This window comes from Aethalodelphis obliquidens, unplaced genomic scaffold (genome assembly GCF_003676395.1).
Source record: "Aethalodelphis obliquidens isolate GAN/ISIS:26980383/991018 unplaced genomic scaffold, ASM367639v1 scaffold38, whole genome shotgun sequence".
NCBI lineage: Eukaryota > Metazoa > Chordata > Mammalia > Artiodactyla > Delphinidae > Aethalodelphis > Aethalodelphis obliquidens.
This window is the reverse complement of record NW_020837982.1, coordinates 1,885,332-1,912,391: the sequence shown is the minus strand read 5'-3', so window position 1 is coordinate 1,912,391 and position 27,060 is coordinate 1,885,332. Positions and strand designations below refer to the sequence as shown.

At 43.9% G+C, this 27,060-nt stretch overlaps 2 protein-coding genes across 9 annotated transcripts in view; both read left to right on the top strand.

Moving 5' to 3' along the window:
• ADAP2 (ArfGAP with dual PH domains 2) overlaps positions 1-17,698 on the top strand; it is a 34,062-nt gene extending 16,364 nt beyond the window's left edge. For 4 of the 8 annotated variants that reach the window (XR_003437948.1, XR_003437947.1, XR_003437945.1 and 1 more), the window contains 6 exons: positions 3,150-3,212; positions 4,392-4,469; positions 5,412-5,640; positions 15,296-15,401; positions 17,203-17,266; positions 17,500-17,698. Coding sequence is in view for 3 of the 8 variants with exons in the window: in XM_027130317.1 (XP_026986118.1) it covers positions 3,150-3,212; positions 4,392-4,469; positions 5,412-5,640; positions 15,296-15,378 (453 nt within the window). In the remaining 5 variants the exon portion in view is untranslated. Of the gene's footprint in view, positions 1-3,149; positions 3,213-4,391; positions 4,470-5,411; positions 5,641-6,673; positions 7,446-15,295; positions 15,402-17,202; positions 17,267-17,499 lie in introns of those variants that run through there. The other 4 variants (XR_003437946.1, XM_027130317.1, XM_027130319.1 and 1 more) reach the window with 4 other exon arrangements.
• RNF135 (ring finger protein 135) overlaps positions 17,653-27,060 on the top strand; it is a 19,988-nt gene continuing 10,580 nt past the window's right edge. The window contains 3 exon segments of the mRNA XM_027130327.1: positions 17,653-17,657; positions 20,140-20,479; positions 23,988-24,131. Coding sequence (XP_026986128.1) covers positions 17,653-17,657; positions 20,140-20,479; positions 23,988-24,131 — 489 coding nt within the window.

Here is a 27,060-nt window from a genome sequence, read left to right as displayed (position 1 = left end):
CCTCAGTGGGAAACCAAAAGCTTTCTCCTGGGGAGTCTGGGGGTTATGGCCTCACCCCTGGCAAGGCAGCCTCCAAAAAGTGGGTCAGGCTGTCCCCTTCGGGATGCATGGCTACCACCCACAGTGTCAAGGGGCTCAGGATTTGAGCATCTCTCTCTCACCCCTTCTCCCACTAAAATGCACGAATGGTCCCTCACATACTGCTTATACAGTGCTTTCGAGCCCATTGTATCTTGTAATCCCTTTTATCTAGTAATCCCTTGCAGCCAGCAGTTAGGTGAGTGTGATTATTCCCATTTCACTGATGAGAAAATGAGTCCCAGGAAGGTCAAGTGCATAAACAAAGGTGTTCTTCACATTCGAACATTCCCCCCTTTACCCTTTCATATTCTGGTATAAGGAAGGTAGTGGGATCTTTCCCATTATCGTTCTAACGGGAACAGTCTGCCTTTCATGGCCTAGGTAGTGGGGAGCCTGAGAACTTCATCTGATTGTCCTCAGATGTCTGGAGCATCCATCTACATCTCTCAGGCTTGGCTGGGGAAGCTGTATAGTGGGCTGGAAGATGCTGCCCTGAGCCAGGAGGCCTAGGCTCTTGTGGACGTTCTGCTGCTAACTTGCTGTGTGACCACTGCGGGTTGAGTCACCTCTCTGTGCATCTGTTCCCACATCTGTAAGATGGTGCTTGGTCTGGGTCATCTTCAGGGTCCCTTCCAACCCTGAGGTGCTGTACTCTGGTCCCTGTCTTAGGCCTGCTCTAGGAGGATTTTGTAAGAGATAGGGGTGGAGAGACCATGTTAGTCCTGGGACTTCTTTTTCCTTTTAATATTTATTTATTTAATTAATTAATTTATTTTCTTTCTTTCTTTTTTTTTCTTTTTGCTGCGTCGGGTCTTCGTTGCAGCACTCGAGATCTTCGCTGAGGCATGAGGGATCTTTTCGGTGCGGGGCGTGGGCTCTTTTTTGTGGCGCACGGGCTTCTTTCTAGTTGTGGCATGCGGGTTTTCTCTCTCTAGTTGTGGCGCATGGGTTCCAGGGCGCATGGGCTCTGTAGTTTGCAGCACATGGGCTCTCTCGTTGAGGCGCACGAGCTCAGTAGTTGTGGCCTGCGGGCTTAGCTGCCTTGCAGCATGTGGGATCTTATTTCCCCCACCAGGGATCGAACCCAGGTCCCCTGCGTTGGCAGGCAAATTCTCTACCACTGGACCACTGGGGAAGTCCCAGTCTTGGAACTTTCTTAATCCCAACTGTTAGACCCTCCTTGGAAGCCTAAGTGTTCCTTAATGCCCAAGATTGCAGGGAGCAAAGTGTCTGGAACAGGGATCCATTCCAGACCCAGTGATGCACTGAGGTGGCAATTCTCTAGGAGCAGTTCCAGCTAGACCCGGCTCAGGGCCCTCCCGGTCTGCAGAGTCAGCACCGGAGCTGGTGACTGCCTGCTTCCGTGGGCGGGGCGCTGGGGGTGCTGACTGCTGGCTGGAGAGGATGGAGGACAAAGTGCAGATGCCCAGCCTCATTTGTCTGGGCCGGCTCTCCAACTCTGCTGACCCCTGCGGAGGAAACTGGTCTTTGGCCAACATCCTCAATGCCCTCTTGCCTCCCTCATCCACCATTGTTACCCCTTATCCACTCCCAGTTTCCTCCCCGCCCACCTCTCTCCCCATCTTTCTTCCCCTCATGTCTACGTATGACGTGAGGTCCTGGGCAACCACCCAGGCCTGGCTCGAGCTCAGGGATCCAGATGCTGGAAACCTGGGGAGCCCAAGCGGGGTTGTGGTCCTGTGATAAGAAAACGCATGAACCCAAAGTCAGAGAAGCTGACGTGTTACGTAGGACAAGTCCCCTCACCTCTCTGAGCCCCAGTTTACTCATCTGTCACCATGAGGACAATCCCTGTCTCCAGGGCTGCCGTCAGTCCAGTGAGCAGGGTGTCTAAGGTACAGTGACCAGAACCCCATCCACGTGCTTTTTCTTCTTCTTCCATTGGCTTCCCGAGGCCTAGACTCCCCCTGCTGTGGCTCCAGTTCAGACGACTGAGCTGTCAGGACTTCTCTTCTCTCCAAATGAAGGAATTAAAGCCTACAGAATGCATTTTAGGGAAAGCAGAGTGTCGTCCTTTATATTTTCGTTTTGAGCTCACGATTTTCTCCCTTTCAGACTTTCCATTCCTATTCCCAGATGTCATGTCTGCTTCGTCCCTGCCCTGGGCTCAGGCTCTGGAGAACCCCTGTGTTTTCAGAAACCTGGGCTGTCACTCGAAACTCTAGACTTGCCAGTTGACACCCTGGAGCATAGGAGACCAGCATCAATCCCTGGAAGCTTCTCTGAGCATAGGATGGCAAGTTGGAAGGGATCCTGCAGATCACATAGGCCAGTATCCTTATTACGTAGTGGGAAATAGGCCCAGAGAGGCATAAGGTCTTACCAAGGTAACACAGCTGGTTGAGGTCAGACCTGGAGCTAGAACTCAGGTCTCTTGACTCCTAGTCCAGAGCTTTCTCTACTTGGCCACCCTGCCATCACCTCCTATGGCCCTGGGTCAGAATCCCCACCAATGACCAGGTCTTGGCCAAGGGCCTGATCAGAGGGTTCTGCCATGTTTATACTTTAGCATCATAGAGTAGCGGTAGGGGTACCACTAGTGTCTGTATGGTGTCCATCGCCTCTAGATGTGAAAGCTCTTCATCCTACCAATGACATGTCTTTGAGAAAATCCACAACCACTTCTCTGAGGCCTGGTTTGCTCATATATACAACGAAGATGATAATATCCACCTCACAGTGTGGTTGAGAATTACGCGCAGAGCCTGACACACAGCAGATCCTCAGAATACGCCCACCTGACACCAGGAGGGTCTCCTCAGAGCCTTGCCTGTGTCCTTCTCCTGGAGTTGCTGAAGGAATCCCTAAACTAAGCCTTGAAACTAAGACTTGGCTGTGCTGGTAAGCTCTGCAGACATCTGGGGTGCTGTTGTCTGGCTCTGTTGAAATGTTAATGTTTCATCCATACCAAATATAACCCCCTGAACCACGCGTACACATCCTTCCCCATTCCAAACTTCCCCTTTTTTGGGGAGCCAAGTTCGGTGGGGACCCTCGGGCTCCTGGGTGTGAGGCAGGGGTGTCAGTGTGTGCCTTTCTTCCCCCAGCTTGTGCCCCTCATCACCAGGAACTACCTCAAGCAAGGCTTCATGGAAAAGACTGGTCCAAAGGTATATACTCCACTCCCGGGGAGACTTCATGGCCTCTGTCCCAGTGGGCAGTAGGGCAGAATTTGGGAGGTGGGAAAATGGGGAACCAGGGGCAGAGAGGAGGGAGGAAGGGGAAGTAAATTGATGTTTGTGAGTTCCGAGGCTGGAGGATCAAGTGGAGACCAGGTGGCTGGAGTGTGGTCCAGCATGGCTGAGGTGCTTCTCCCTGTAATTGGGCATCCTCCCGCTTTATCAACATCACCATTAGCTTCTGTCTTCTTAACACCATCTAACTGATCTTACTCTTGGGAAAGCATAGCTGAAAAGGGACTCCTTGGGGGACAGCTTTTGACTTTCCAGAACCCTTGTGTGTTCTGTGCTGGGGCCCTACCAGGACCGTTCAAGTGACGCAGGGACTAGTGGTCAGTCTGAGAGAACACACCTATATATACCCGTGCTTGGGTGCCCAGCTGCATGCTGGTGGGGTGAGGCTCAAAGTCAGAAGATGGAGATGGTAGGGGGTTGTGACGGGTGGAAGCAGGGAAGGGAGGAGGGAAAGGGAGAAGGAAGGGAAAAGTAGAGGAGCTCCCTAAAACAGAACCCCAAAGCGACAGCATTCCAGTGCGTTGTGTTTTTTGTTTGTTTGTTTGTTTGTTTTTAAGATGTAATATGCTGACAGGATGCTTGTTAAAGATGCCAGTGAAAGGTGTTAGGCAATCAGGGTAAAGAAAGCCTCAGGCAGCTGGAAAACTTGTAAAAGGGTTGCAGGTTCTCTTCCTTCACCAGCTGGTAGCACCGCCCTCCCCGTGGCTCTGGCCAGGGGCTTTCCTTCCCCTGACCTAGGTTAGAATTCGGCCAAGGCCAGCACTTTCAGAAGCGCTGAGCGTAGCCACTTCTGATTTCCCAGCTTCCTTTTTCTGAGACTTCTTGTCCACAGCCTGAGAAAGGGGTAAAATGCTTCTTCCAACCACGTAGGCAGCACCTGGAGGCAGCAGGGCGAAGCTGGGGCTGGGGGAGGGGGTGGGATGGGTGGGGGAGAGATGGGGCGGAGCCTGCAGAGCTCTAGGCCTGGGGAGGGGCGCTGGGGTGTGCGACTGCGGGGCTGGGACCCGCCGGCTCCCTCGGCCTGGCCTAGGATGGCCCTCTGACCTCTGTCCCCACCGCCTGGCCGAGCCTGGTACGAGGTTTCCTTTTTTGCAGCAGAGAGAGCCTTTCAAGAAAAGGTGGTTTGCCCTGGATCCCCAGGAGCGGCGGCTGCTCTATTACAAGAACCCGCTGGTAAGAGCCACTGCCAGCCCCGCCGCTGTGCACCTGCAGGCGGAGGTGGGGTCAGTGCTGGTAGGGAACCACGGGGAAGCGACAGGGCTGGAGAAACCCAGCCAGAGGCACACCTCCATCGTCACCTGTCTCTAAGTCAGTCTGTGCATGAAGCTGTGCTCTCCCTCACCTTTAGGAAGTCCTTTATGTGTGTCCAAAATGCTGCCGATGTATCAGTAGCCAAGACAGATGTTTCCCGGCAGGACTCTCTTCCAACCGGAGGCTGTGGAGTGTAGCAGTTGGGAGTGAGGGCGCTAGAACTCGGCTGTCTGGGCTCCGGTTCCAGCCCTGCCACCTTTAGGGGTGCGCTCTGGGCAGAGCACTCAGCACTCTGTGCCTCAGTTTCCTCCCCCAGAAAATAGGCTTCATAACACTGCCCTCCTCAGAGGTTGCCGTGAGGATGGTCACATGAGTTACTACGTGTAAAGTCCTTGAATTCATGGTGCAGAGTTAACTCTCTGTAAATATTAAGTATCATTTAAACAGATGCCGTGTGTGATGTCTTTTATGGTTTGAGCCTTTTAATTTTTATTTTTTATTTTTTTTGCGGTACGCGGGCCTCTCACTGCTGTGGCCTCTCCCACTGCGGAGCACAGGCTCCGGACGCACAGGCTCAGCGGCCATGGCTCACGGGCCCAGCCGCTCCGCGGCATGTGGGATCTTCCCGGACCGGGGCACGAACCCGCTTTCCCTGCATTGGCAGGCGGACTCTCAACCACTGCGCCACCAGGGAAGCCTGGTTTGAGCCTTTTAAATTCTGGGTCCCATCTAGCCAAAATCCCCAGCAGAAGCCCCACCCAACACACACACCTCTTACTAAAATGGACCTGGGGGGCTGTCAGGTCTGCAGGTGGCCCTCAGCCCCAGGTGTGGCCTCTGACGACCTGTGTCTTCTATTTTCAGGACGCCTTTGAGCAGGGCCAGGTATTTCTCGGGAGCGATGAGCAGGGGTACCAGGTGTATGAAGACCTGCCTAAGGGCATCCGAGGGAATCGCTGGAAAGCCGGCATCACCGTCGTCACCCCGCAGCGGAGATTCATCTTCACCTGCCCCAGCGAGAAGGAGCAGCGCGAATGGACGGAGAGCCTTCGGGATGTCCTCTCCCGCCCCCTGACGCCCCTCAACCTCCTCAGTAAGATGCAGGGCTTGTTCCTTTGGCTGAGGGCAGCAGGCAAAAAGGGGCTTATTCACTTGGGTTCAGCTGTGAGCCCTGGAACTGGGGTCATGGCTCCCGACTGCCCTCTTTCCATTTTCTTCTCTTCCTGCCAAAGAAAAGTTCAGACAGTGCACAGTATTGCCAGGGAACCCTCTCTGTGCACGCTTAGTTCCTCTATCAGGAGCCTTTCTCTAGCCACGTCCGGAGGAGTTTCGCTCTAGCAGAGCTGTCACTTAGATCCGCTTTTCTGCCCTGCTCAGTCCAAGAGCCTAGCAGCCTCTCTGTCCCTCCACCCTCTGCCCCTGAGTCTCTTTTCTCATGAGAAAACTCTGGCCTGTTATTAAGGTCACAGCGCTGGGCAGCTCCTGGGATTTTGGACTGCTCCCCGCTCATAGAGGGAAGGCTATTTTTAGGACTCTTCTTTTCTCTGGGTCCTTTCATGTGTCTGCCCCTCTCCTGTTCTTCCCCTTCACCCCAGATGTGTCACAAGCAGGCTTCCCCATCTGCAGACAGCCCTGTGAAAGGAGGGGAGACATTCTGAGCCAGAGCAGGAAACTTCTGGCCCAGGGCCTGGCTTCTGGGACACCAAGGAGAAGTTCTTTGTTTGGAAAAGTACAGTCTGAGCAAGTGGCCCCACACAGCCCCTTTGGAGAAACCCTTGTACTCTTTGAGTCTGACCAGGATAAACACAAACTTGCTTCACTTTCCGAAATCCCAAGGCCAAAGAGCCTCAGAAATGGGCTCGGAAGTTGTTAGTGAGGCAGCTGGTGCTTTTTTCCTCTGGGGGCCTGTGTGTCTGAGTCTCTGTTTTTCTCTGTTTCTGTGTCTGACTCTCTGCTTTTCTCTCCTTCTCTGGCGTGTGTGTCCCCTCTGTCTGTCACCTTTTCAGTCTGTTTTTTATTCCGGTTCCCTCTATCATCGTCCCCCTGTCCCCCTGCTGTCCCTGCCCTCCAGTGGGACTGCATTGGCATGGCCACGCCCCCCAGCCCTCTTCTTGTTCCCCTTGCAGCTGCATCAACAGAGAGTGGCTACAGCAGCAGGTGACCCACTGGCCAGCCAGCGCACCTGGTGGGAAGGAGAAGTTTTCACCTTGGCCTTGGGGGCCCCTCAGGAGTGCCCCACAGTCGGCAGCTATCAAGGGCTGTGAACTCTGCCGCAAAGACCGAAGCTTTGGCCTTTATCTGCCGGCTCTCTGGGCTTCCCCGCTACCCAGCTCTGGGGGTCTGAGGATCTGGTAAATGTCCTCAGGGCCCAGGACATCTGAAATGAAGGCATTGCAATGGAAAGGCACCCACAGCATCGCACAAGTGGCATGCTTGCTGAAAACAAGAACAGCAACAACAAAAAGTTAAATCTGAACCTAACCATGAGGAAACAATCAGACAAGTCCACATGAGAGAAATTCTGCAAAATAACTGGCTGGGCTCTTTGTGAATGTCAGTATCATGAAAGATCAAGTAGTCTGGATCTAGGTTAGAGAAGACTAAAGAGACATAGCAACAAAATGCAGTTCATGATTCTTGATTGGATCCTGGATTTAAAAAAAACAGTTATAAAGGAAATCATTGAGATAACTGGGGATATTTGAATATGGATGTATATTAGCTAGTAATACTGTAACATGGTGATGATTTTCTGTATTTGTGTAGGAGGATACTCCTGATCTCAGGGAGTATGTGCTGAGGTGTTCAGGGGTAAAATGTAATCACGTCTACAACTGACTTAAACGGTTCGGCAAAAAATGTGTATGTGTACATGTGTACATATAGAGTATATACATAGATATAGTGTGTGTGCATTTATGTATGAAAGATAGGAAGTGCGGGTGTATACACACACACGTATACACGGGGAGAGAGAGAAAGCGGGCCACTGTGCAAAATGTTAGCAACTGATGAATCTAGATGAAGTATAGCTGGATGTTCATTGTCTAATTCATGTAAATTTTCTATAGGTTTGAAAGTTTTCAAATTTAAAAGTTGGGAAAAATATTTTTTTTAATCCACTTTTCACTCTTCGAAAGTAGTGGGTTTTCTACATGAATCAAAAATGTTCCTGGGGGAGTTCTACCTTTGTGCACATTTTAGAAGAAATAAAAGCCCAGATAAAGGCTTCCCTGGTGGTGCAGTGGTTGAGAATCCTCCTGCCAATGCAGGGGACATGGGTTCGAGCCCTGGTCTGGGAAGATGCCACATGCCGTGGAGCAACTCAGCCCATGCGCCACAACTACTGAGCCTACACTCTAGAGCCCACGAGCCACAACTGCTGAGCCTGCGCACCTAGAGGCTCTGCTCTGTAACAAGAGAAGCCACTGCAATGAGAAGCCCACGCACCACAACAAAGAGTAGCCCCCGCTCGCCACAACTAGAGAAAGCCCGTGGGCAGCAACGAAGACCCAGTGCAGCCAAAACTAAATACATTAAAAAAAAAAAAGCCCAGATAATACAAACTAAAAAACCAATGTCCCCATTGACCATCTGTGCACTCTGGAAGGAAAGAAGGAAGCTGAGAAGGCAACTCAGCTGGACCCCAGGACAGAGAGCTCTCCAGCCCGAATGCCGGGTCTGGCCCTGCCACTAATGAGACTGCTGGAAAACTCACTTCCCCACCTCTGTGCCTTGGTTTTTCTCTTTCAAATGAGGAAGTTGTACTAACTACTGAAATTCAATGGAAGCAACAAGTATTTTTGAGCACCTCCCAGGTGCCAGGCTGTGTGCCGAGCCCTGGGAACAGGCAGGAACCAGATGACGTGGTCCCCGCTGTCAGAGATTTCAGCCTGCTGGAAGGCAGCCTGTACATGGGGTAGGACAATGAGACCAGTGTTCCGAAAGGGGAAGTGGGGCTGCTGTGAGATGTGTGGCAATAGGGTTCACCCTAACTGACGGGAAGAGGGGAGACTCCTTCCTCTCCAGAAAATGACGTTGAAGTTGAAACCTTAAATTGTTTAGAGGTTAGTCAAAGGGAAGATGACCAGGAAAACACTCTAGGTTGAGGGAAGAAAATGTTCAGAGGCTCTCAGATGGGAAAGAGGAGCTGAAAGAAATCTCAAGTGGCTGAAATGTTAGAGAAATAGATCACCCAGGTCTCTGCTCTGTGATTCTTTGTCCGTTCGAGTGACGTGGAGAAAGACATTGAGTGTTTTCATTTCAGTGGAGACCCAGAGGGTTGGGAGGGTCTTTAAGACAGTCTCTGCTCTTTATGGGATTTTCCTTTGATCCCCCAATCAGAGGACAAGCAACGTCATCGGGGTGTCTTTCCTGAGGCTTCCTGACTGCCCAGATGAAGACGTGGTTGCTTTCTCTTCTGGCTCCTAAAGCACCTTGAAAATGTTTTTCAGCACCTGCTGGGTTGTATATTAAGGGTCGATCTACTTGTCTGCCTTTTTTTTTTTTTTTAACATGACCCATGAGCTCTGTTGACTGTACTCTGTTAAGTTCTGAGAATGACAAAATCAGTAAAGGCATAGTTCCACCTTCAAGGAACTTATAGTCCAGAGAGGAAGAAAGAGAAGTAAACAGGCAATAACAAAACAACTTGAAGAGGCAAACTGGCATTCTTAGGAGTCCCTCAGCGGGGCAGAGCACAGACACAAGAGATGGAGACAAAGTCCCAGTGAAATGGAATGTCTGGTTTTGGTTGGTTTCTGAGGCCTAGCTGAATCTGTCTTTGGGTTGCCCAAGGATACTTCTGTACTCTTACATTAAATCCTCTTCTCCCTTTTGACTTATTAGTACAAGGAGATTTCTGTTACTTGAATCGGTCCTGACTAATGAAGTTCTCCAAAAGAGGTAATATCTATGCTGAGTCCTGTAGAAGGTACTTGGGTTGGGGTGGGGTGGTGGGGAGACAGAGTGTGTACAAAGGCCCAGAGACAAGAGAGAACATGGCCTGTTCTGGAAATTACAAATAATTGAATATGGCTAGAGCACAGATTGTTGGGGGCAGGAGGGGGGTCAGCTTCCAGTAATGATGGAGGAGCTCATATCAGAACAACCATTCCACAGATAACAATTAGAAACTCTGTACAGATTGTAACAAAAATTATCTGGAGGCCTTGGAAAATAACCTAAAGCATGCAGAGAGGAGTTGGCACTAGGAAGCAAGGAATGGCAGGGGTGAGTTTCTCATTTTTTCGCTTTTCACCTGATGGCAGGCCCCAGTCAGTGCCTCAGGGGGCACTAAAATTCTGATGGAAACCTGCAGTCTTACTGGTTGAAAAATAGAGGACAGAGTTTAGGGCAACTTTAGCAGCAGGGAAGTCTTGGAGAAGAGGGCTACAGAAGGGGAGCCCTGAATTCTACTATCTGCCTGCTCTCTGGAGGAACATAACAGAATCCAGATGTTTGACATTCATAATATCAGGATGCAACCCTAAATTAGTAGACATATGAAGAAACAAGAAAATATCAATTGTACTCAAGAGAAAAAAAATCAATCAGTGGAAACTGATTCCAAGATGCCCCAGATATTGGAATTAGGCAAGAATTTTAAAGCAGCTATTATACCTATGCTCAACAAGTAAAGGAAAATATGATCATAATGAATATATGGATATGACATTTCAATGGAGACATAGAAACTATAAAAAAGAACCAAATGGAAATTCTAGAACTAAAAAATACAATATGTGAAAGAAAAATTCAGCTCGACAGTAAATTGGAAATGACTGAGAGTCAGTGAACTTGAAAATATATCTATGGTAATTATCCATTCTGAAAAACAGGGGGAAGTAAAGGATTGAAGAAGTAAAAAGAGAGGACTTCCCTGGCAGTGCAGTGGTTGGGACTCTGAGCTTCCACTGTAGGAGATGTGGGTTTGATCCCTTGTCAGGGAACTAAGAACCCACATGCCATGTGGCATGGCCGAAATTTTAAAAAAGAAGAAGAAGTAAAAAGAAAACCTCAAAAGCTCTAATTTACATGTTATTGGGGTCCCAGAAAGAGAGAAGAGAGAGGTATTGGGGCAGAAGAAAATATTCGAAAATATATTGATTGAAATCTTATTAACTTTGGTGAAAAACATGTAGAGACTCAAGAAGCTTGGCAAACTTCAAGTGTTTAGAATAAATACAGAGAAAACTACATTCAGGTACATTACTGCCAACCTGCTGAAAACCAAAGATAAAGAACAGATTTTGAAAGCAGCCAGAGAAAAATGATACATTACATACAAGGAAATGTTGTTTCTTATCAGAAACAAAGAAAAAAAAATGAACGGACTTCCCTGGTGGTTCAGTGGTCAAGACTCTGAGCTTCCACTGCAGGGGGCGCAGGTTTGATCCCTGGTCGGGAAACTAAGATCTGCGTGCTGGGTGGGGCAGCCAAAAATAAAACCCCAAAGCAAAAACAAAACAGAAACAAAGGAGGCCAGAAGGTGGAAAGACCTCTTTAAAGCGCTAAAAGAAAAAAAAAATCAGAACTCTAGAGAAAATATCTTTCAAGAATAAAGGATATGTAGATCTATATCTATCTGTAGAGAGAGCAAACAAAAAAAAACTTCAGAAAAAGAATAAAGGCAAAATATCACTGAATTGTACACTTAAAAATGATTAAAATGGTAAACTTTATATTTTACCCCCCCCCCAAAAAGTGCAAAAGGCAGATTTTATTCTTAAAAAGGCAAACAAAAAAAGATATTTCTGGATAAAGATAATTGTACGTTTCTGACAAAACTTCAGTATAAGAAATACTAAAGAAAGTTCTTTGGGGTAAAAGAAAATGATACCAAACAGAAACTCTGATCTTTAGGAAGCAATAAAGTGTAATGGAAATGGTAAAGATATAAGTAAATGTAAGACTGCCTATTTAAAGCAAGAATTACATGTGTTATGGTTTATACCATCAATAGAGATAATGTATATGACAACTACAGCATGAAGGCCTGGAGTAAATGGAACTCTACACTTTCAAGCTTCTTATATTTTACATGAAGTGGTACAAAATTAGGTCTACATAGATTGTGAAAATTCAAGGATGTATACTGTAATCCTTAAAACAACCACTAAACATATAATGCAAAGAGGTATAGCTAAAAAGCTAACAAGGAAATTAAAACAGAATTTTAAAAAGCATTTGATTAACCCAGAAGAAGGCAAGAAAGGAGGACAAAATGAATATGAAATAGATGAGACAAACTGAAAATAAAGAACAAAAGGGAGACCTTACCATATCAATAATTACATTAAATATTAGTGGATTAAACAGTTAAATTAAAATGCAAGATTGTCAGAGTGGATAAGGAAGCATGACCCAATTGCATGATGTTAAAAAGACATTTTAAATCTAAAGACATAGGTAGATTGAAGTTGTAAGTGTGGAAAAACATATACCATGCAGACAGTAACAATAAGAAGGCTGGAGAGGCTATACGGAGATCAGATAAAGTATTTTTTCAAGACAAGGAGTAATATCAGAGATAAAGAGTGATGTTTCATAACAATAAAAGGTGTAATTCATCAAAAGACACAACAATCATAGATGTGTATGTGCCTAATACTACATCTCCAAGGTATGTGAAGCCGAAATGGACAAAATTTAAGGGAGAAATAGACAACCATGAATCAAAAAAGAAATCACATGGAAAATTAGAAAGATTTATAACTGAATGATAATAAAAATAAATGTCAAAATTGAAATGATGCAGCTAAAGCACTAATTAAAGGGAAAGGCATAAGAATCAATGACCTACGGCTGTACTGTCTAATATGGTAACAGTAGCCACACGTTGCCACTGAGGATTGAAATGTGATTAATACAACCAAGGAAATGAATTTTTAATTTTACTTCATTTCATCTAATTTAAAATAATTTAAATTTAAAATAAAAAACTGGGGGAGTTCCCTGGTGTCTAGTGGTTAGGATTCTGCACTTTCACTGCCATGGCCCAGGTTCAATCCCTGGTCAGGGAACTGACATCCTTCAAGCTGTGCTGTGCGGCCAAAATTTAAAAAAAAAAAAAGTAAAAAATAAAATTAAAAACTGGAGCAGTGTAAGATATTTTTTCTTCAAGCACAACTTAGTTGTTTTGGTAAGACATATTTTAATTTAACCATTGCAGTGCATAAGATATTTATTATTTCAGTTGTGGAAAAAAATTTAATGATGAGGAAAAGACTAAAAACTAAATTTTGTAAAAATTGAAGTATCTTCAGTTAAACTGCCAAACAATTACCTGTAGAATACGATGTTTTTTCCTAATAATGTCAAAGATCAGCTGATTCAAAATTTGAAAACAGGCACTTTTCTTTAGTTTTAGGTGAGTTGTGTAATACAAGACTAACAATGAATAATTTGGGTAAGTTTTGTTTCAAAGGACTTTTAAATTTATGAGGAAATATCAATCCACTGCCTAAAAATCAAACTGATGGTGTAGATATTTTTGAATCTTTTACATCTGTAAGAGAAGAATTTCAGGTAGATATGGAAAACCTAATTTTTATTGTGACAGATGGTTCTTTAGCTATGTTCGGTCAAAAATTCAAATACTGAAATTTTAAAATAAGAGGCTGATGATTCTCTTATGATTTTGTTCCATTGTATGACACAAAGTAAAAATATTTATGTTCAGTTTTCTGAAACAGACTATGAAAACTGTCATGGATACAGTTGTTAAAATTGTTCAGCATGTACATGAAAATGCCAGTCTATAGAACTGTTGAAAGAAATGGAAGACAATTCAGTGATCTCATATTCTTTGCCAATGCTTTTGGTTGAGTTCTGGACAAGTTTTACAATTATTTAGTGTACTCTTAATTTCAACTCAAGATTTTCTTGAAACCAAAGGAATGATTGCAAAATAGTCGATAATCAAAGACCTAAGGCAGTGTGATTATGTTTTCTCACTGATATCCCACTGCATATGAATGAGCTAATTTTGAAACTCTAAGGAAAGGTTAATTTGTGACTTAGCTAAGCAGTTACAAGAATTTATGTTGCGATGAAAACATTTAATAATACAAATCAGTAGTAACAATTTTATACACTTTTCTAACTGAATCAATATGCAGAACACTTTAATTATAATCAGTAGTAACATGTAAATTGTCCAAAAGTACTATAAGAAAAATTTGCAGGACACTTTATTGATATTGAAGTTGCTCTTAAATTTATGCACTATCCCTTTGAAATAATACTGAGTTTACACTAGAGTTCATGAATTTATTCAACTTGGAGAGGCACAGTTTTCAAACTAACATGCTTTTGCTTTAAAAGAGTTAAATCAATTTTCCCCAAAAGATGAAACAGTTTTGTCAATACAATGTGATATTAAATGGTTTGTTTCCTTATTGTTGAGTTTTGAGAGTTCTTTGTGGATTCTGGATACTAGTCCTTTGACAGATATAGGATTTGCAAATATTTTCCTCCAATCTGTAGCTTTTCATTCTTTTAACAGTGCCAGTGTAGCCTTTTTTAAGTCAAGGCATTGAGGTCAGGGTTTGTGACTTCCTTCGTTTAATGATGATTTTTGTTGGTGACAAGGTTTGGCATTAAAAATATGTTTTGGCTTATATTTGGGTGTTTTGAGTTCATATAAAGTAGAGTGGAAATAAGGGTGATGTATGTCTTGTGAAAATTAATAAAGGGAAACCTCACTAAACTGGAGTCAGGAGGCCAGAAGGGGGAAGCTCTATCATGTACATACCACTCCACATCAATACAGATCCTAATAGGAAGAGAAGTACCTTGCATCTCCAGCAGGAAGTGACACTACTTTACTTCTGCCAGCAGGAGGAAGAAAAAATTTTTTCCTCGCCTGGCAATAGCTCAGCCAATAAAAAGCCACTGTACTTCAAACTCCCAATTTCCTCCAAAGGACCTTTTGTTTCTAGAAGCCCCTCCCAACGTCCCCTTCTTCTCTATAAAAGAGTTTCCTGTCCTTTGCTTAACTGGACTCGCATGTGGCTCACCATAGTTCCATGTCCTGAATTGCAATTCTTTGCTGCTCCCAAATAAACCCGTTTTCCTGGTAAAATTAACTGGTTGTTCAATTATTTTAGGTTAGCAGTTTACTGACTTCTGTCTTCCCCTGACAAAATATGCTTTGTCCCTTAAGGAATCCAATGAGAGCAAAGCAAAGAAAGGAGCACTGATAGAATGTATTAATGGCAGTTGCACACAAACTCCTTTCCCATCTAACTTAGCATTAGAACTCAGCATCACAGGAACGTGTATTAACACATCTACTTGAATTTAACAATGATGTCAGATTCTATGATAGAAAATGAGTCTGATTAATAAGCTAAATTTGCAGCTCCAAACTTTTGAAGGAAATATATTTCAAGCACTTAAGACAAAAGTACCTTTCCAAAAAAAATTAAATTAACAAAGGTGTATTTAAATGAACAATATTCTAATTTTCCTAGCCCTTTCTGAGTATATCAGGTTAAACAAAATGCCTCTAAGTAAGAGTAACTGGTATAACTGATAGTAGTTTGATAAACCTTGGTAAAGTCTTTTTAGCCTACCTCACAGAAAATAAGAAAGTGGATAATTCTAATGACGTTTGCAACGCAGGTGGTTGCAAATTCTCTGCTTTCAACAAAAAATAAAGGAAAATCTAATCAAGTTGTCAGCTGAGAGATTATTAAAAATAATTTCTGGTGATGAATCACTTATTTTTTTTGCATATATAGATACAGTCATTCCTCAGTATCTGCACGGGATGAGTTCCAGGAACCCCGTGGATAACAAAATCCTTGGATGCTCAACTTCCTGATATGAAATGGCATTCCATGCAAGGTATGAATTTATGATTGAATTTATGGATATGGAAACTGCTGATACAGAGGGCTGACTATATTTCAGAAAGTGTTCAATAAAATGTACGGCATTTTGTCATCTATTTATATATGTGAACAAGGTTTTTCAGCATTAGCATTTATTAAAAAAATAGAAATAGAATTTATTATTGAACCTTGTCTAATTCTAGTGTTAAGTAATGTTCATCACTCATGTAACTCAATAGCAAAACCTCCCACAAATAATCCAATTAAAAAATGGGCAGAAGACCTATATACTTGTGTATGTGTGCATATATATATATATATATATGAATGTTATTCTGCCAAAAAAAAGAAAAAGAAGAAGAAAATCCTACCTTTTGTGACAACATGGATGGAGCTTGAGGGCATTATGCTAAGGGAAGTAAGTCAGACAGGGAAAGACAAATACTGTATGATCTCACTTAAGTGTGGAATCTAAAAAAGTTGAGCTCATAGAAATAGAGGGTAGAATGGTGGTAGCCATGGGCTGGGAGTAGGGGATATGGGGAGATGTTAGTCAAAGGGTAAAAACTTCCAGTTATATAATGAATAAATTCTGGGGAGCTAATGTAAAACATGGTGACTATAGTTAGCAATACTGTATTGTATACTTGCAAGTTGCTAAGAAAGTAACTCATAAGTGTTCTCACTGTAAAAAACAAAAGTAATTATGTGACATGATGGAGGTGTTAACTAACCTTATTGTGGTAAGCATTTTGCAAAATACACATATATCAAATCATCGAATCATACACAATGTTAAATGTCAGTTATATCTCAATAAAGCTGCAGTGGGCAAGTAATGTTCATCCACAGATAAATGTGTTTTTAAAAGAAGATGGACCGGGCTTCCCTGGTGGCGCAGTGGTTGAGAGTCTGCCTGCCGATGCAGGGGACACGGGTTCGTGCCCCGGTCCGGGAAGATCCCACATGCCGCGGAGCGGCTGGGCCCGTGAGCCATGGCCGCTGAGCCTGTGCGCCCGGAGCCTGTGCTCCGCAGCGGGAGAGGCCACAACAGTGAGAGGCCCAGTTACCGCAAAAAAAAAAAAAAAAGAAGATGGACCATCCATCTCATTAAGAGTTTTAATTCCAATAAAAATTTACTTTTTGTTTAACAATTATTTATATAAATTTACAATATTTTTTGTTTTGATTGATAGTAATAATTGCAGTGATAATTCAATCCAGGAGAAAAATTTAACAAGAGACTTTTGGTCACAGGAAGTAAAAAAGAGGGACTTCCCTGGAGTTCCAATGGTTAAGACTCCCTGCGGGTTCGACCCCTGGTCGGGGGAAGCAGGGCCAAAGAAGTAAAAAAGGTTGAAAATTCAATATATGTACATATTTTTGTTGCAGAAAATTATAACAAAGTGACGAAAGTGATCACAAAGTTATAAAAGACTTTCGTCATAAAATATACTCCTTAGAATAGAGTTCTGTGAGGAAAGTGGAAAGGAAATACAAGTTCAAGATGAAAGAATGATAAAATTTCTGATGTAAAGGAAGAAATTTTTTATGTATTTTTCCAGCTAGGGCTGACCCCTCCTACCCCTCCCTCCTTTCTTGTAACCACTGCATGTTTTTGCATAAAACTTTCAGGAGGTGTCCAAGGAAAAAAAAGTTTGAAGACCACTGGTTAATCTACTCTTTCAAGAAATTTGGGGTGTAATGGAGAAGAGAAGGAGGGGTGGCTAGAGGGAGGCTTATATCAAAGGAAATTTTATTTGTTAAGATGGAAGATTTAAGCAAATGTGCCTGACATTGTGCTTCTTTTCCAGAAAAGACAGGTGCAGAGAAGCTATGAGTTTACTTCAAATGAGAAGTCTCTGGAACAAAATCCAGGTAATCTATCAGTCAGGATAGGCTAGGTTATGCTGCAGCAACAAGCACCCACTAAATCTCAGTAACTTAAACATATCTCAGGTTTATTTCTCTCCTTTACTGCATGTCCTAGTGTGGGCCGGCAGGGGCCACCAAATTACGATTTCATCTCCATAGTTAGGGCAGCTGGCAGAAAAAGATGCAACGACTTACTAGCTTTTTAAGCTGATGTGAAGTTGACGTATTACTTCTAGAGTGTCAGAGAAGTGCCAATCCTACCAAGTGCCTAGACAGGGAAAGAGCTGGAAACTTGGATGAGCAGCGCTAAGGACTACTTCCTGTCATTTCCAGTATTGGAAATAGACACAAATTTGTATTATCTGGTACCTACTTTGACACCAGGCAATATGGGGTAAAATAAAATATAAGACATTTTTAGTTCATTTCGACAGATCACGGAGATACAGGCCCTGTTCTCTGCCATTCAGTTATTGCTGTGTAAGCCTGTAAGTTCCTTTGTCTCTTGGGGACTTTGGTCTTCCAAGCTCTTACATTTTCTACTTGTAATGCACTTGGGACTGGAATAAGAGAGGAGGAAGAGAGCAAGCCCCACCAGAGCCAGGCTTGTTACCTGAAGAAAACACACTTTGGGACTTTCCTGGTGGCACAGTGGTTAAGAATCTGCCTGCCAATGCAGGGGACACAGGTTCAAGCCCTGGTCCAGGAAGATCCCACATGCCATGGAGCAACTAAGCCCAAGTGCCACAACTACTAAGCTGGCACTCTAGAGCCCAAGAGCCACAACTATTGAGCCCACGTGCCACAACTACTGAAGCCTGCGCACCTAGAACCCTGTGTTCCACAAGAGAAGCCACTTGCAATGAGAAGCCCAGAGCAGCCCCTGCTCACTACAATTAGAGAAAGCCCAGGCGCAGCAACAAAGACCCAACGCAGCCAATAAATAAACAAATAAATGAATAAAAATTTTAAAAAATTAAATTATAAGAAAAAAAAGAAAACAAACTTTAGTATTTTTGTCCCGAAGTCTATCGGGTAATGTGCTTTCAGTCAGCAGAGGGCAGTAAGGAAACAGTGGCTCACTTCTGCATTGTAATAGCGATTTTAAAAGTCTAGGGGTCACTCAACTTTGGCTGCACATTAGAATCATCTGGGGGAGGTTTTTAAAAATACCCCGCTGGGGCTCCACCCAAGACAATGAAATCAGACTCTCTGGGAGTGGAGGCCAAACAACATCGGTATTTTTGAAGAGTTTCACAGCTCTCTGCACCAAGTATTCTTCAACCCCTCACTACTTGGAGTGGTTGGATGACACCTAGTGGGCGCATTCTCAGAAAAGAGTTCTTAAATCGAGTCCACTCCTTTTCCTCCTCCCAAGAGTTGTTGGGGTATCTATCTATCTATCTAATCTATCTTATCTATTATCTATGTATCTAATCTTTTTTTTTTTTTTTTTTGTGGTGCGCGGGCCTCTCACTGTTGTGGCCTCTACTGTTGCGGAGCACAGGCTCCGGACGCGCAGGCTCAGCGGCCATGGCTCACGGGCCCAGCCACTCCGCGGCATGTGGGATCTTCCCGGACCGGGGCACGAACCCGTATCCCCTGCATTGGCAGGCGGACTCTCAACCACTGTGCCACCAGGGAAGCCCCTTCTATCTAATCTACCTACCTATCTATTATCTATCTATCTAATCTATTATCTACCTACCTATCTATCTATTATCTACCTATCTATCCAATCTATCTATCTAATTTATCCATCTATCATCTACTGCTCTATCTATCTAATCTATCTATTATCTATCTAATCCATCTACCTATCTATCCATTATCTATCTATTATCTATCGATCTATCTTTAGCTATCTATTATCTATCTAATCTATCTAATCTATCTAATCTATTATCTATCTACCTATCTATCTATTATCTACCTATCTAATCTATCTACCTACCTATCTATCTAATCTATCTACCTACCTATTATCTATCTACCTATCTATCCAATCTATCTATCTAATCTATCTATCTAATCTATCCATCTACCATCTATCTATTATCTATCTACCTATTATCTATCGATCTATCTTTACCTATCTATCTATTATCTATTATCTATCTAATCTATTATCTATTTATTATCTATCTAATCTAATCCATCTACCTATCTATTATCTATCTACCTATTATCTATCGATCTATCTTTACCTATCTATTATCTATCTATTATCTATCTAATCTATTATCTATCTACCTATCTATCTAATCTATTACCTATCTACCTACCTATCTATTATCTATCTATTTAATCTACCTATCTATCTATCTAATCTATTATCTATCTACCTATTATCTATCTAATCTATTATCCATCTACCTATCCAATCTATTATCTATCTACTTACTTATCTATTATCTATCTAATTATCTATCTAATCTATTATCTACCTATTTATTATCTATCTATATCTATCTATCTATCTATCGATATCTTTTGGCCACACCTGGGGGCATGTGGGATCTTAGTTCCCCGACCAGCGGTCGAACCCACGCCCCCTGTAGTGTTAGCGGGGGTCCCAACCGCTGGACCGCCAGGGAAGTCCCAGGGTTGCACTTTGATGGGAGTGGGGGACATCAAGCTAAAGAAAATCTTTGGGACATCAGTGGGTTTCTAACGGCCTGGGGCGAGCGCATTTCCCAGCGCATAAATCAGCTTGCAAAAGGACTGGAAAAAAGGAATCAAGGGTGGACCCAAGCTGCAGCGAAGGAGGAGGGGACAGGGAGAGCGAGGGAGGAGCAGGAGGAGACGTAGCCGCAGGGCTGGCAGCCCCCAGCGTAGCCCTGACTTCCGCGCGCCAACCCCGGGGGTGGGCGGAGCGGCGGCGGTCTGGGGACCAGGGCGGGCCTGGACGCCTGCCCGGCCGTCCTCATGTGACTGACAGAGGACGACCTGGGCTGCATCATCTGTCACGAGCTGCTGGCCCGGCCCGCCACGCTCTCCTGCGGCCACAGCTTCTGTCACAACTGCCTGATGGGTCTGTGGGGCGCAGGGCGCCACAGGTCCTGACCCACCTGCCGCGAGGGCGCCGAGCGGCCGCTGCAGCTGCGGAAGAACACGATGGTGCAGGACCTGGAGGACAAGTACATTCGGGAGGCACGCGAGCTGGAGGGCCCGAACCCAGCGCCCGGGCCCCCGCGCCGCACAGCGCAGCTGCCGGTAGGAAGGCGGGACCAGAGACTGCCCTCTGACCTCGATCCGCCCGCGCGCGCCGACTGCATCCCATTATCCCCACGGCGCTTCCTCTCCTGCTGATTGTATTTTCACGTTACTTTTCTCAGTCTGAACGTAGAACCCGTTATTTGGAAAGTTCAGAAAAATATGAAGCAGAAAAAAAAAAATCAAAATCAGAAATCCTATCAACCTAGGCGCTATCCACCCTGGCCTCTTTCCACTTATTTCCAGTCTTTCTGCACCCACTGTGTCTCTCTGACAATTTTTAATTGTGCTAAAATATGTTTACATTATATAACATAAAATTTGCCATTTAACCATTTTAAAATGTACAATTCAGTGGCATTATATTTACAGTGCTGTGCAACCATCACCACTATCTAGTTCCCAAACTTTTTCATCACCACAAACAAGCTTTGTACCCATGAAGCAATAATTTCTCCCTCCCCTGCCCTCCAGCCCCTGGTAACCTCTATTCTACTTTCTGTCTCTGTGACTTTGCCTACTCTAGATATTTCATAGAAGTGGAATCATACAATATTTGTCAGTTTGTTTCTGGCTTTGGCTTCTTTCACTTGCTATAATGTTTTCAAGATTCATTCATGTCGTATCATGTATCCGAACTTCATTCCTTTTTGTGGCTGAATAATAATTCCCTTGTATGATTATACCACTTTTTTTTTTTTGAATCAATTCAAACATCGATGGACATTTGGATTGTTTCCACCTTTGGTTTATTGCGAGTAATGTTGCAGTGAACGTTGATATACAAGTATCCGAGTTCCTATTTTCAGTTATTTTGGGTAGGAGTAGAATTGTTGGATCATATGGTAATTCTGTGTTTAACTTATTGAGGAACAGCCAAACTGCATTCCACAGCAACAACAATACTTTGCATTCCCATTAACAAAGTAGGATTCCAATTTTCCCCAACTTTTGCTCCTGGGACTTAGGTCTATTTGCTCCTGGTCTATTTGCTTCTGGGACTTAGATTATTGTCTGTTTCCACCACAGTCTTTTGCCCCAGACACCTGCAAGTTTAACTCCGCTTGCAGAACTTCTGAGCAATACTCACCACCTTTCTGGTCTGAGCTCTGGGTTAGGTGAAACAAAGATGAGCACCCTGTGGCATTCCTTCAGGCACCCCCAGCCAGGTTAGAACAGACAGACACAATGGTTTGTGAATAAGATCTGCTCTGCTCCTTTGGGAACCAGGACCAGAGTTTCACGCTGGGAATTTTCAATACCATCACTGAGCCAGGAAGGGAACGGGGCAAGAGCAAGTCAAAATGCCACAAAGCTTTCCTACTGCCAGGTTGTGCTTTTTTGAGTCAGTGTCTGCCAGAGTTCTGACAAAGTTGGTTCTGACAGTTTCTGCTTGTCTTGAGACGTTTCTCTGAGTTTGTGTGTGTGGGGGGGGGGCGGGGTTGGTGGAGGGTAAAAGAGCTTGGAGCTATCCACTCCTCTTTTTAAAAAAAAATTAATTAATAGACTTTATTTTTTAGAGCAGTTCTAGGCTTACAGAAAATTGAACAGATAGTACAGAAAATTCCCATATACACCTCATCGTTACCCTTATTATTAATATCTTGCATTAGTTTGGTACACTTGTTACAATTTATGAACCAATATTGATACGTCGTTATTAACTAAAATCCACAGTTTACATCAGGGTTCACTCTCTATGTTGTACCGTTCTATGGATTTTGACAAATGCGTGAAGTCATGTATCTGTAGTTAACAGTTTTATGCCTTGAAAATCCCCTGCACTCTGCCTCTTTGTACCCCCTCCCTCTCCCCAACCCCTGGCAACCACTGACTTTTTGCTATCACTTTAGTTTTGCGCTTTCTAGAATGTCGTATCTTTGGAATCATACAGTATCTAGTTTTTTCAGGCTAGCTTCTTTCATTAAACAAAATTAAGGTTTGTGGCTTGATAGCTCATTTCTTCTTATTGTCAAATAATATTCCATTGTGTAGATGTCCCACAGTTTATCTATTCACCTTTTGATGGACATATTGGTTATTTCCTTTTTTTTGCAATTATGAATAAAGCTGTTCTCTTCTTTTTGGTTATAAATACATCGTTGGGAGTTCCCTGGTGGTCTAGTGGTTAGAACTGGGTGCTTTCACTGCTGTGGCCCGGGTTCAGTCCCTGGTCGGGGAACTGAGATCCTATAAACCAAGTGGTGCAGGCGATAAATAAATAAATACAGCATTATTCCTCAGGTCCTTAAAACCCTTTGTTAGTATAGCTTATAGTGACGGAATATACTTTCCACTGGCTTTTAAATTAAAATGATTGCCTGTGGATGGTAGGATATCGGATAATTTAAAACATTTCTTCTCTCTCATTCTCTGTATTTTCTAAATTCACCACAATGAGTGTGCAGTTCTTTTATGGATGGAAAAAGCAAACACTTATTTTTTAAAGTTTTTAATTTGTTCAGGTGTCTAGATAAGGGCTCCATTCCAGAATTCCAGCTGCCTGAATATTTAAGAGTGAGATCTGGAAATTTAAGAGCAAACAATTGTACCCGTGGTCAGCCACCTCCTCTATAAAATAGTCTGCATATGGCTTCCAAAACACATGCTATTTTGAGGGACGTCAGTGCTTCTTAGAGATGAAAAACTGGTTCTCCAGTTTTTGAGGTTCCAGCATAATTTAAAAAGTGAAAAATGTCCCTCCAAAGTTCTAAAAACTCCGGTTTATTTAGAGTAAGATGATGAACATCTTGTATTTCTGTGGCTCTCTGTAGGACCTCTTTTGGAGGTAATGCAGATTTCTCCATTGAAGTCTGGGCCCCGCCTGCTCAGATGACTGTGACCAGGTCTTGAGGGTGTTGCCAGAATGTGTTGGCTGCAAAACTTCCTCCCATTCCCAGCCAGGCAGCTGAGCAGATGAAGCTCCGGAAGCGGAGTGGTTTAGCATTCTCATCTGAATGTTTCTTTAAATGTGAAGGATGTCAATAAACAAACAAAAAGAGTTTGCATCTGCACATCACTTTAAAGTCTCCAAGATCTTTTCATAGTCGATCCTTTTCACTGTTGAAGAGAAGGAGGGATGGTCGCTTTTATTTATGAAAGGAGTGACGAAGACACAGGACGAGTCAGTCAGAGTTGAGAGTGGAGCTGAAACCCGAGCCAAATGCCTTCCACTCACCTCATCAGCTGCCACCAGTGCTGCCAAACCTCCAGGCTCTCACCCTATTTCGTCTCTGACTTCCCCTGTTCAAAATGACCCCTAGGCTTCCCTTCATGCCTCACCCCCTCCCCCTCCCCCATCCTATGGATGAACTCTGGTTCTCTGTTATGGCCACTGGGCCACCAGTAGGGGGAAATGGGCATGCCAAAGGTCCAGGGAGCTTACCTCCTTGCCCCCTAGACATTTTTGTCACTTCCTTGCCTGCCTCCTTTATCCAGTGTTTACAGCTCCCTCTGTCTAGAACTGGTTCCTGGGTCCAGCTTTGTGTTCTGCTTTGCTCTTTTAAAGGCGGTGGCGCAGAAGAGCATCACAGAAGTTGGCTGGGGGCTCGCAGAGCTGGTGGAACGGCTTATAGATACTGTCAGGAGCCTTCAGAGTCAGAGACATCTCCCAGAATCTGAACCAGACAATGAAATGAGCATCCTGGCTGTGGTAGGCTCATCTGGGAGAAGAAAGGATGTGCCAGGGGGTGGCGCTAGGGACAGCTCCCTGGGACAGCTAGGGAGCAACCTGAATCGGTTTGCAGTTGAAGGATGCGCTAAGTCCCAGTCTTTTACTATGCTCTTCACCACCAAACAGGGATGATCGGGAGTTTGGAATGCTTGAGGTGAGGTAAGAAGGCTTCAAGTGGGCTAGGTTCTATCCTTATCACTCCACCTAACCAGCTCTAAGATCACCCGTGACCTCTACGCAAATCCTGTAGACGTTCTAGCTCTTATCCTCATTGGCCTTTCAGCAGCCTTTGACACAGTCAACCACAACTTCATTCTTTTTTTTTTTTAATTTTTAAAAATTTTTGTATAATTTTGAAAGGTTACGGTCCATTTACAGTTATTAGAAAATACTGGTTATATTTCCTGTATGTACAGTATATCCTTGTAGCCTATCTTATACCCAACAGTTTGTTCCTCCCACTGCCCTATCTCTATATTGCCCCTCCCTCCCCTCTACCCACTGGTAACCACTAATTTATTTTCTATATCTGTGAGTCTGCTTCTTTTCACAACTTCATTCTTGAAGCTTTCTTTTCCCTTAGCTCTGGGACACGAGTCTTCCAGCCTTTCTGCATTTCTCTCCAGCTGCTCCTTTTCAGTCTGTTTTGCAGGTTTACTCTCCGCTGCTTAGCAGTGAGATGCTGGGATTCTTCAAGGCTGAGTTGTAGGTCGCTGTCTGTTCCCCCTACATGGTCCTCTGCATTCCTGTGGTTTTAACTACCACCTCTGTGCACAAACATAGCTTCAGCCTGGACCCTTCTCTGAGTTCTGGTCTGGTGTCTTCCTTCTCATCTTCTCTTAGCATCTCAAAGACACATCGCACTTAATCCGTCCTGCACTGTTTCTCCTCTGGAATACCCCGTCTCAGCAACTGACCCTGTAGCCCTTCCAAGTGCACAAGCCAGAAACCTGGGAATCATGTCACCTCTTCCATCATCTGCCTAAACATCTCTTGAATCTATTTACTATTCTTTTTTTTTAAAAAAAATTTGTTTATTTAATTTTTGGCTGCATTGGGTCTTCGCTGCTGCATGCGGGTTTTCTCTAGTTGCTGAGAGCGGGGGCTACTCTTTGTTGCGGTGCGCCGGCTTCTCATTGTGGTGGCTTCCCTTGTTGCGGAGCATGGGCTCTAGGTGCGCAGGCTTCAGTAGTTGTGGCACACGGGCTTCAGTAGTTGTGGCTCGCGGGCTCTACAGGGCAGGCTCAGTAGTTGTGGCGCACGGGCTTAATTGCTCTGCGACATGTTGGATCTTCCTGGACCAGGGCTCGAACATGTGTCCCCTGCATTGGCAGGCGGATTCTTAACCGCTGTGCCACCAGGGAAGCCCCCTATTTACTATTCTTCAGCTCCTTAAAGACGACTCTAACCCAATCCTATGACTATTTCTTGCCTGGATTTCTACCAAAGTCTTTTAATTGCTCTGATCTGTTCCCTCCAGAGTGTCACACTTCTTCCCATCACAGGGCCCACACCATGGAATGTTCTTCTTTTACTCTGTCATGTAGGTAGTGCCTGCTCATCCTTCAGACCTCAGCTAGATTATCACTTCCTTGGAGAAGCCTTCACTGATTTCCTTGAACAAGTCAAATCCCCTTATTAGAGGCTCTTATGTATGATTCCATGTACCTTTCATTTGTAGCAGTTGTTACAGTTGTGACTTGATAATGATTGGCACCATAATTTATTAATGTCTTTCATCCCTCTTCCCTTGCACCGGACTCTAAGCTCTATGAGGGCAGTGACCTTAATGGCTTTTGCTCCTTTGTTCACTCTTGTATCCCCAAGCCTAACACAGTGCTTGGCACATAGTAAGCGCTCAACAAACACCCAGTGTATTTGAGTGAGTGAATAAATGGGTCCTCAGGGATGCAGTGTGTTGGCGTAGAAGGTCTAAGAGTCCGTCCATAAGTCCTGACATTGCCACTCACTTGGACAAGTCATTTCATCTTTCTGAGTCTCAGATTTCTATCTGTAAAACAAACAAAAATGATCCATGGCCTGCACCTCATTGGTTTAATGTGGAGATTTTTTTTTAAAGATCTTGCTTAAAATGCTTGAGCAATGTGAAAATGTGGGACAATCAAATTAGCTATGACAATATAGTTAACCTCCATGAACTCCCTCTTTTGTAAAATGGGGATAATAAACCTATCTTGGAAAGTTGTTAGGCAAATTAGAGGTGAGCAGTGGAAAATATTCAGCAGGTGGTACCTACCCCTGTTATGATTGGCAAAAAGAATGGGAAATGGATTTTGCAAAGTTGGGAAGGAAAGTCAGGTGCTGAAGGTGGGAAGGTGGTGAGCAGATGAGAGTCTGTGTTGGGGAATAACAGGACCTGAAGTTAAAGAAAATCAGGGAGTGTGTGTTAGAGGCCCCAGAGAGCAGGGCCCGTATGCAGGCAACATGTTTGTCTTGGCCCTTAGGAAGAGTTATGATAGCAGTCTGGGGAAGACTATTTCAGCCTCTGTAGCTTATCTTAGTGACTAAATGTATTATTTATTTTGTAAAGCCCCTATAAGATGGGCCTAAAATTTTCAAACGTTTTGGGGGTATGAGCTAAGAACCCCATATCTGTTGTACAAAATACTAGAAAATATATTGCAGTTGAAAAAACAAATGAAAATCATCCGTAACCCCATCACCAAGAAATCGCCATTCTCTAATACTTTTGCCATACTGTTTATCATTCCAGATTGTTTTCAAGGCGCATACTTTGAGGACATAACTATGTTTTGAAAAACCCGTTAGGAGGTAAGTAGAAAATTATAGATGGTTGGTAGAACTGGAATATATATATATATATATATATATATATATATACACATATATATATATATATATTTTTTTTTTTTTTTTTTTTTTTTTT